Source organism: Polistes canadensis, unplaced genomic scaffold (assembly GCF_001313835.1).
Source record: "Polistes canadensis isolate GaletaPanama2010 unplaced genomic scaffold, ASM131383v1 scaffold_378, whole genome shotgun sequence".
NCBI classification, from domain to species: Eukaryota; Metazoa; Arthropoda; class Insecta; order Hymenoptera; family Vespidae; genus Polistes; species Polistes canadensis.
The window spans coordinates 64,623-75,937 of record NW_014569925.1 but is presented as its reverse complement, the minus strand read 5'-3'; the positions used below and the strand labels follow the sequence as shown (position 1 = coordinate 75,937).

Sequence of the window (11,315 nt, the reverse complement as noted above, 5' to 3'; positions counted from 1 at the left end):
CCTATACTTTGCAACTACGTACAGGTCCAAAAAGGAGCTTGAAATTCTTTTAAATATATAGAAAAATGTGCATAAGAATTGAAAAAAATGCTTTTAGACACTAGACTGATTTTTTCTCAGGTTAACAACAAGCGTCTTTTTTGAAAACGAATTGATTTCTACACGTAAGAATACAGAAATAGGTAATTTGAACGATTTTTTCTCTTTCTAGACCCGCTGTAATTGCACCATCAATAATATCAACTCATTTTTTTTGTCATAAAATTTAAATTCGTAAGGATACGATGATCAAGAAGATCACAATTAAACGGGCGTTCAAAGGCGAATATACAATCAGATAAGTAGAGTATAGCGTGGTGAAAATGTAAGAAAAAAAAGTGTTAATGTATTTGAGAAGGAAAATCAATAAGCGTGTTGGAGTGAATGACTTGTTTATCGATACGTGATTGGTTAGCGAAGGATAACGCAACATAATTTACAAATTATAATAATAAAATAATGAACGAATAAATAGCAAGAGTTAAAATAGGCTAGTCAATAAGGGGCAAATACGAACTTTTTGAGATATTAAGGTGCAAATTTAATAGTGATGATAATTTGACGACGCTGAATTGAATGGTGCAAATTTTTATTGCAATTGGATGACGCATTTATGAGAAAAAGGGTAAAAAAGGGTAAAAAAGCCATATCTTAGAATCTAGGCATTTAATCGAAAAAAGTTTTAAACAAAAGTTGTAAAAAATTAAAAAATATATAAAAAATGGTTTAAGGTTTATCTTCGTATTTGCAAAAATAAGTGAGAAATATTTATAAAACGTGATTTTAAAAATGGGACACAAGCTCCGCTTCTTCGTCGGTCTTTACACGCAGAAAGACTAGTGTGCGTTATCTTAAAGTCTCTCGGTCGTGAATGCAAATGCGAGTGAGAAAAAAAATAGATATTATATATAGAAAAAAAATTTTTTCATGTGTTCTGACAATGATGAGAATATATATATTGCTATTTGTTTCTATATTAAAAAATAATATATTTTTAAATACCACAAAAAATCAAAAATAAATGTTAACGGCAATTCTAGTAATAAATCTTCCTTTATTTGCGTAAGAAGGAAAAAATTTTGTTGTTTTAAATTTTTTTGTAATAATTTCAATTTTTTTTCCTGTACATAATAAAAATTCGGAAATGTGAAAGAATTTGTATACCTTTAGGATAGAAAAACTGATAAAGAAAATAATTTCTCTATGAAGAATCGAATGTTTATAATCAGAAAATATAGTGTGAAATCTAAATGTCATAGATGGTCTTAACAGATATTTTTCAATATTTTAGATTTAGCCAAGATAAATGCTTAGATTTTATATAAAGTAACGACGGGTAAAGAAATATCAAGACAAGAATTTTTATTCAAATTAGCAGACGGACTATCAGAAGAAGAGCCAGCTAAGCAAAGAATGTTCAACAAAAACAATAATAAATACAGCTAATGATTCTTCTAGACGGAAATTCTGTCATATAAGATATTGTAAAGTCAATAAGACTAAAAAAATCAGTATAAAATTTAAAAAAAACGTATGTGGACAATGTGCAATACATAATGCTGTAATTGGTAAAAAAATGTGAAAAAACTGTGTAAATAAAAAATTCTAAATAGAAAAGCGGGAAGCAGATGTCATTGTAGCCCCAAAAAAATATTTTGTTTAATATCCAATTGGCAAAAATCTCTTTYAATATTAGGATTCATATGTCTTTTTAAAGTGGTCATTTGACCGCTCATGGTAGGATTAGGTATACATGAAATGTCGGTAGGTTTAGTGTTAATAAGGGATGGAAAAAAAAATTACTCATAGAAGAGAAAATAACGAATGAGGAATGGAGGGGACACTTCTGTGAAGTGTTAGAAGAAAAGAAAGAAAAGACTGAGACAACAAAAAGAGAACTCCTGGAAGAGGAAGGAGATGAAGAGGACCTGAAAGACGAACAAATCGAATGACAACTAAAACGATGCTGAAAAAGAAGAAGGTAGCGGACCAAGATGATATCCCGAGGGAAGCGTAGAAGTTCTGCGAAGAAACCACATGGGAAAAGTTGAAAAATATTCTCAAAAGAGGATTAATATGCCACCGATTTGAATGAGAATTCTTCAAGTCCCGCTTTTATCTTTTCTTCTATCTTCACACCATCTCTTCTTTCCCTTAACATATCTATCAAGTCCTCGAAACCATTTCCCTCAGCACACTGACTAAATTCTCCATTCATTTTAAGAATTTACCGTTCGTAATAGCTCTTATCTCCTTCATCACACATATCTTTGGCTACCTTGAATCCTTCATTTCCAACACCTCCTTGATGTAACGCAACGCTTTTTCCCTTATCATAAATTCTATTGTTGAAATTTCCAGCTCTCTTCTCCATATGTAATTTGGCGTTTTCCTGCTTACTCTTAATGCCATTTTATAGTATCTGCTCTGTATCCTTTCAAATATCTTTATTTCTCCCAACCCCTATATCTCTACTCCATTCATAACCCCCGCTTTCACAATTGAATCTAATAAGAATAGCCTATCCTCCATAATATTTCTCCTTGCCCTTTTCCAAATCCCTTATACCATATTCGCCGCCTTTGGCGCTTTCCCAGTTATTTTCTTTCCATCCACCCAAACCGAATTTTTATTTGTAAACCAATATCCCAGGTATTTTAATTCCCTTACTACCTCCACTTTTGTCTTATTTATCTCCCATTCCTCTTCTTTCATAACTTTTCCTCCGTTTCTGAAGATCATGATCTTTGTTTTCTTTTTGTTACTTCTCATCTTGTTTTCCTGTGCCCATTTTTCTAAATCTTTTAATATGCTTCTCAACCCTTCCGCAGTCTCCACCAGTGCTGCAACATCATCTGGATATTTTATTGCAAATATTTTTTATTTCCCTATTACTGTTCCCCCCTCATTCTTTGCAATTCATCTTTTCTCCAGATCATCTATGTACAAATCGAACAAGACTGCACTTAGCGCGCAACCTTGCCGCACTCCCTGTTCTGTTCTAAAGCTTTCGATTATTTTCCCCTGAGTCTGTACTTCTGCTCTCGTTTCCTTATATATCTCTTTTATTGTCTCTATCATTCTACATTCTATCTCTTTTTCCTTTAATTTTACTATCATCCTTTCTCTGTTTACCCTATCGAATGCTGCTTTAAAGTCAATTAATGCCAAATACAGCTTCCCACATTTTGCTTTCAACCTATTATTTATTATTGCATTTAACGTGAAAATCCGATCTCTAGAACCTCTTCCCTTTCTTAATCCCGCCTTGCTTTCCTTCAGCTTTTTATGCTTTTTTATCCATCTACTTAATCTTTCTGTCATCTTTGTTAATACCTTGTATCCCACATCCAGTACCGATACTTCTCTATAATTCTCTGCCTTGTCCCTATCCCCATCCTTAAAAATTGGAACAATTCTAGCTTTTTCCCAACCCTTTGCCATGTCCTCATGCTACCAGATTCTATTTAGTGCGTCTCTCATCTCCTCTTTCTGCCTCTCCGGTAAAGCCTTAAAAAATTTCACTCCTATTTTATCCTTTCTCGCAGCCTTCCCGTTCCTTATTTTGCTCAGAGCAATCTCTAATTCCTTCTTCCCGAATTCCTTAAAAAATTCTCTCTTCTTCTTCTTTTCCTCCTCGCTAATTTCCTTCTCTTCTTTTTTGCATTAACTTCTAATCCTTCCCTCCTTCCCTACTTCTCTCTCTCTTCACTACCTTCCTCATTTAACAGCCCTACGAAATGCCCCTCTCATTGCTCCTTCGCTATTCTTTCTGTCGTTTTACATCTACCCTTGTTTCTGAATTTATTTATCGCCTTCCCCCACATTGTCATATCCTTGGATTTTCCTACTTCCTCCCACAACTCTCTTCTCCATTTTTCCCTTCCTTCCTTATATGTGTCTCTCACATTTCTTCTTTCTTTACCCAATTCCTGCTTGTTCTCTAAACTCTTATCCTTCGTAAATGCTTTTGATTTATCCTAAACTTTTTTTCTTTGCACTTTTTATTCCTAACTGAACCGCGTTGGAAGCATTCTCTTTCTCTTTCTTTTTCTATCTCTTGTTTTTAACCCTATCCTCTCCGCTGCTCACAGTATTTTCTTTTCACCCCCTCCTAACCGTCCCTTCCCTGCCCAAGTTCCTCCTTCTGCTAAATTTTCTCCCTAAATTTTTCCGCTTTCTTTTCTATCCATATTAATCTCCCCCTCTCTTGCTCCTCTTTTTTTTCTCCCTCCTCATCTTCCCCTACCACTCCTTTTCCCCCTATCACAGATATTATTAGCAAATGATCTGATTCCATTCTTTCCCTCATCCCTATCCATCTAACCGTACTTTTTTTTCCTCTGTCTAATTCAATCAAGTAGTCAATTACCGATCCATTACATTCTTCACCACCTCCTACAAAGGTAATTCTGCCTTCTCTATCCCCTTTCGCCCTCCAATTCAATACCTTCAAACCAAGCTCTTCACATATGCCTAACAGCTTTCTACCTTCTGCGTTCACTGTTTTATCCTGAGACCTCCTTATTTCCCCCTCAAACTCCTCCACACCTTTAATATTAACTGCCTGTTCACGTCCATTTTTTGCATTCATATCTTTGACAATAAGAACATTCTTGGTGGCTCCTCCCTCCTCCAATATTTATTCTTTCAATTCCTTCTCCAATTTCTTAATTCCTACATTGCTGTACACCGTTATTATAGCTGTCTTTTCCTTTGCCTTATCATTCACCATGATTACACCGAATTTCTCTTTTTTTATGCTCCAGTTCCTTATACCTACCACTTGACCCCCTTTTGCTCTGCCTTTCTTCACCCTTTTTTCGCTATAAGCTGCTAAAAAGTACCAGCTATACCTTCCACTCATTTTTTGTTCCGTTTTATCTTCATTTTTTTTTTCTACCCACGTTTCCTACAGTATTATAATATCCATCTCTTCTAACATCTCCCACGCTTCTCCTATTTTAAACACTCCTGCTATGTTCCAATTTATTACTTTGAATCCTTTTTTATCAGATATATCATTCTTACCATTTCTTCTCCCATCTTCCCTCTTATTTGCCCACGAAACTTCGTTATTTCTAGTTTTTCTCCCTTCCTTCTTGCCTCCATCCTCCATATCACTTGCTCCGAAAGGGCTGCCTCCCATCCTCCTATTTACTCCACCGCAAAAGCTTCCCTTTCCTCTCGTTCCATCTCTATCACTCGTTAATTAACCATATATTCATATAATTTGCCCACACTTGCCTTTCTATTCTTCTTTCTTTCTCCGCAACCCCGCAAAGCCACCTTTTTGTTTCTTTCTCCTTTCTTGTACAGTCGTTACTCAATTATATCCCTGACCCTTTTAACTCCTTTGCTTTTTTCATCACACTTATCTTCTGTAACTAATTTTTGAAAATTAAAACTATCAGCTTTTTGCTGACGTGTTTTGTCACCGTTTGCCTTTTAAGCTTTTGTTCTTCCTAAAACTTCTTTTATTATACCCTCTTTCGAGGTCCTTTTCTTTTCCCTAAAGGAGATGCAAACATTGTTCCTCCGGCTCTCCCTTTTACTTTTTTCCTCCCCCCATTCCCCTTTCGATAACGGCTTAGGTCCTCTATCTTGCTTTTTTCTCTTCTTTTTTTGCTCAAAGCCCATTTTGCTAAAGTTGCCCTTATTATTGTTGCTGTGATTCCTTACTTTTCCACCTCGCCTACCGATCACTCAATTGCTCTTCTGCTCATCTCATCTTCTTCGCTTTTGGACAATCCCCCCTTCATACTACATCGACACATCGCTCACAGACTCCAGGCTGTCATTTCTTCCCCCCTCGTCTCTTGTCATCAAACCCTTTCTCCTTTTATCCCTGCCTTCATTTTCCATTACTAGCCTATTTATTGTCCGCAATAGTCGCCCACGTTCCTCCTCCCACTGTCTCCTGTCACGATCCGCAACCTCTCTCATTCTCCATAAATCATTTTCCCACCTTCTTCTATCATTTTTTATCTTTGCACATTCCGCACACATTTCCTCCTGTCTCTATTCTTTTTTCCATCCGCCTATCTCGTCCTTCACCCGCTGCCATATCTTATCCATCGCATTATTTACTCTAATTCTAACTTCTTGTCCTAACACACCCCCTAGCTCTTTCTCATTCTTGTTTATTCTATTTCCTATCTTTATCGTCGATTCCTTCAATCTTTTCAGCCAATTGTATAAACCCTCCGACACCTCTGGTAAATACTCGATGCTCCTGATATTCTCAATATAGTTCTCCACCCCTTTCGAAACCTCTTCTTCTCTTTTTTTTCTTTACTGTTACCAGCGCTTTCCTCCACACTCTCTTTTCCTACCACTCCGTTTTTTCTAACCTTCTTCTCATCCTTCTTATGCTCACTACCTTGCCTGTGCACCTTTCCCTCCATTTCTCCCAAAACTATCAGCACATCTTCCTTCCTTCTTCTCTCCGTCCCTACACTTCACCCCTCTTCTACACTCCCTCGTGCGCCTCACTTAGCAGCCCCACAAAGTTACGCTGCCCATTACACTCACCACTTGCCCCATCTTCGCTCCTTTCCATCCCTTTCTCTTTGCTTTTTTCCTTCACCATTTCTGCCGAGTACTTGCACGGCGTCCGCTTTAACCTGCTTCTCGGAACCCACCCTATACACGCGCCGTTTCTCTCTTCTTCCTCCACCGTCAAGAAACGAACTATCTTCTCGCTGCCATAATTTTCCACTTTTCCTTCGCCTTTCTTTGGTCTTTCCGGGCCTCTTTTCTTTAGAATTTCTGCCTTGTTGTAGCGTGTTTCTCACCCTTTACGTAGACTATGTCCGTTGTAAACTGTGAGATGTAGTCTAGTTGTCTTAGTTGTCGTTCAGATGCCTTTCCTAGTTTCTGTGAGAATGCGTAAGTTAGCTGTCTGTGATCTGATCGTATTGTAAACTGTCGTCCTTCTAAGAGATGTTTAAAATGTTTGATACTAGCGAAAATGGCAAGAAGTTCTCTGTCGTAAGTGCTTTATCTTTTTTCAGGATCTGTTAGTTTCCGTAAGAAAAGACCAATCGGTCTCCATTCGTTGTCATGTTCTAGCTGTTCAAGCGTTGAGCTGATTGCTGTGGTTGAAGCATCTGTCGTGAGTTGTAGTTTTGCAGTGGGAATTGGGTAATTGCTAAGAGCTACAGAGGAAAGTGCTTTTTTGCAATCATAGAAGGATTGTTTTGAGATTTCAGTCCAGGAGATAGGAGTTTTGTCTTTTCATTTGGAATTTTTAAGATAGGCTGTAAGAGGAAGTTGCAACTGTGCTGCATTCTTAATGCAAGGACGATAGTAGTTAAATATGCTAAGAAATTTCCGAAATTCCTAGACTGTTGCAGGAAGTGGAAATTGATCAATGGCTTTGACTCTGTCTGGATTTGGATGATATCCTTCACCGCTGATGTGATAGCCAAGAAAAGGTACTTGTTCCTGTTCCAAAATGCATTTGTTGACGTTAATTGACAGTTTGTGATCAGATAGTTTCTGGAATACTTGTTGTAAATGGTGAGTGTGTTGTTGGTGGTTTTCAGACATGACCAGAATGTCATCAATATAGATGAATACAAAGTCCAATTTCCTGAATATGTAGTCAATGTATCTTTGAAAGGCTTGAGTAGCGTTTTTTAATCCAAATGGCATTCCAACGTACTCGTATAATCCCCAAGGTGTTGTAATGGCTGTTTTTTGTATGCTGTTCTCGTTGACTGGTATCTGGTGGTAAGCTCTTGTTAAGTCGATGGTTGAAAAGACTTTTTTGCCGTGGATAGTTAAGAATAGATTTTGAATTAGAGGTGATGAGTATTTGTCTTGTACTGTAATATTGTTTAGTTTGCGATAGTCACCACATAGTCTGCATGTATTGTCTTTCTTTTTAATCAGATGCATTGGACTTGCCCATGGGCTGCTAGATTGCCGTATTACTCCGTTGTCCAAAAGTCGGCGTATCTCAGCTCTAGCTGCAGTTGCTTTTTCCCCAAAGAGTTTACGTGAAAGTTCAGTAACAGATGGTCCTACAGTGACGATGGTGTGACTGAACGCACTCTTTGCGTCTGGCAAAAAGAAATTGGGTTTTGTGATGTCTATGTATTGTGATAGCAAACCTGCAAATGGCATATCATGGCTCAAAGTTGATATGCTATGTATTGTCGTCTCAGTGGCTGTGCCTGGGATTGAGAGCATAGTGTTTCTGTCTATTAGCTTTCCGTGTCGCATATCTATTAATAAGCCATAGTGCGCTAAAAAGTCCGCACTAAGTATGGCTGTGTTTACCTCAGCGATGATAAAAGTCCAGTTGAAAGGACGTCTAAGACCTAAATCAAGAGTAATTAATTTTGTACCATATGTGTTAATATTCGATTACTTTGCAGCGTATAAGCTTAGATGTTGTGCTGTCAGTTTTTCTTTACATAATCTTCTAGGTAAAATGGTGACCATGGAACCTGTGTCAACCAGATATTTTACGTGGGTGCGTCTGTCGTAAACGTGGAGACGGATTTCTGTCTTTTGTGGAAATATGGTGCTGCCCTGGTCCGCCTGTGCCGCGGACAGCATTTTTAGTTTTCCTGTTTGCCATCCATTTGTGAGAAGCTACATGGCCGTAAGCAGTGTTGTGCATCTATTCCAAACCTGCGATGATAGTAGCAGATTCCCTTGTCTCCGGAATGTGTTCGGCTGCGAGGACGTTGTTCATGGCGCACCGTACGGTCGCGGCTGCGCCTTTCGCCACCGTAACCCCCGTGGGAAACATCACCTGTATGACCGCGTCTGCGGTCCTCGCCCAAGGCATTGAGTTTCACCAGTATCTCTTTAACTTGCTCATCAAGGGCGCCCAACCGTGGTTCGGTCACCTGTTGCCTTCGTGCTTCTGGAGAAGTGTTCCGGTGCGAAACCGCCATTGCGTATGCTCCTCCACAACTTTCCAGTATGGCGTCCGCCATCTCGGCCAATTTATCCAACGTGGTTTCAATGCAGCCGACCAGATGAGTGCGGATATTCATAGCCATGCTCTGAAGAAACCGGGTTCGAAGAAAATCCTCGTGGACCAAGTCACCAACCAGATTGCGCATCTCCCGTAGGAATTGTGATGGTTGTTTATCTCCCAATTGTAGTTCATGTAGAAACCTTAGAATTTGTTTCTGTTTTGAGTCTGTTAGTCTTTGTAATAGAAGTCTTTTTATAGCACTGTACTTATCTACTTCCGGTGGTCTTCGAAGAAAGTCGGATATTTTCTCCATGATATCAGGAGTCAATGCCTCGAAGACAAGTTCGTATTTCCTGGTGTCCGAAGTGATACGTCTGTTCTTGAAAATAGACTCAATTTGCTGAAACCAAATGTCCGGCATATTGCCCATGAATGTTGGTAATCTTACTGTGACTTCGTTTACTAAATTATCAGCAGTTGCGGGTGTGAGATGGCTGGCTGGTTCCGATCCAATGGACGCCTGATGGAAAGTGGATGCCTCTTGTGGCATTCGTCTCGTGTTTTGTTCCATGTTGCCCATGTCTTCGTTCCGTCCTGTTGCTCTTGTAACTAGTGGTGAGCGAGTCAAGTCGAACGACATAGTTTTGTTGGTCTTTTAGTGTCCTCTGTTTATACTAAGTATGCGCGTGGTTGCACGCGACCTTGAAGATTTTGGATCACGTAAGTTAGCACGTGGTTCGGTAATCCTTTTTGATCACGTCAAGGTCACCAATTGTAGCGTGTTTAATAATATTTAGAAATAAATAATTAACTAGGGAAAAATATTGTATGAATATTTTTATTATAAACGGATCAAAAAGGACTTGTACAAAAATATGTAATAAACTTACCAAGATCTTAAAGAGGATAAAGGAAGTAGTGAATAGGTTTCACGTCTTTGTTCGTTGCTTGTGAGTACGCGTGTGTCTCGCTCGGTGGTTGGGACGGAAGAGCGAATAGTAGCGGTTGTTCATCAACGTGGTTTTTTTTTAGTTCTTTAGTTTCGCCACTTGAGGCGTGACGGTAAGAGTGTCGGAGGCGCCAAGCTTTGGCGTGACGGCCACATTGTACTTTCCCATCGCTCCCTCTAGTGATGCCTCGCTCAACCCTGCCACTTCCTCACTCATCCTATCCCACCTAACCTCAACAAAAAAACCACCTATCTACACTTGCACCTTAAACTCTTTCCTCTCCTTTAATCTATTTGCCTACAGTTGTACTGGCTTCTCTCTCCTGTCTTCACCACTATTTCTCCTTTTCGCTTCCCTTGTTTTCCTAATTACTTCTTCCTTACTAATTTCTTTTGGCACTCGCTCTCCAACGTCAACTCTAACCATATCTACCCCAACCCTATATATACATATATATCATTTTTATGTTTTAATAAAAATTGATGGTACAGCATATTTTTAACATTAGAGCAATTCATTTTTCTCGTTTATTTTTAAATAAAGGGCACACCTAGTTTAAAATTTAAAAAAAATGGATTTTTTTTTATATTTCAATAGTTTATATCTTTAAAAATAACATCCTAAAATTTCAAATAAATATTTTAAATAGTTTGAGAATAACAGCCTTCTAAAGAGTATCTGCTTAGGGATCAGAAAGCAATTATTTTATCTTTGAACGCGTTTTTTTAAAACTACATTTTTTAAATTGACTGCAGTTATAATTTGAAGAAGAATCATCCGATCGCTTTGATTTTTTTTCTGCTTACTTTGTATATGTTTCTCTGTACAATAACCTAAAAGTTTTTCGATTGTATGGAAAATGTAATATTAGCGAGCTACAAATAATCTAAATTTTGAGCAAAATTTGATTTTTTTTGTAAAATGTTTGCCATTTTTTAAATTTCAATCTTATTAAATTTCAGTCTTATAAACCCACGTATAAAAACCCGCACACAAAAATTCAAGGAGCAGTAAAGGTTTTTAATTAGTTAAAAAAATATTTGTTTTTTACTATGTGTTCTTCGAATGATTATTTAATGAAATGCAGGTAAAAAACATTTCATTCTAAACCCGCTTATTTTCCGATACGATAAAGGACAAAGAATACAGATTTTCCATTACAGGGATACACATTCTCAACAACCCCCATCATGCTCGTTTTTATGTATGTGTATGCGAGCGATTAGCGGTGTGTTTGTGGCGGGGGTGGGAGGAGAGTTGCGTCTGGCCTGTGCTGGAGGATGCATTATTTTCAACATTGTTTAAATAGTAATTTGATATTCTATAGAATATCAAAGTATTATGTTCGATGAATAGGAAAAACTTTCCAAAAAGTCTTATTACCG

The 11,315-nt window shown here is 37.9% G+C and overlaps 1 protein-coding gene across 1 annotated transcript; it reads right to left on the bottom strand.

The window, feature by feature from the left end:
* Positions 1-8,612: 8,612 nt before the first annotated feature.
* On the bottom strand, positions 8,613-9,560 carry LOC106792103. The gene has a single exon (XM_014758253.1). It carries the CDS (start codon positions 9,558-9,560, stop codon positions 8,613-8,615), a length of 948 nt encoding a protein of 315 aa, XP_014613739.1.
* Between the last annotated feature and the right edge of the window lie 1,755 nt (positions 9,561-11,315).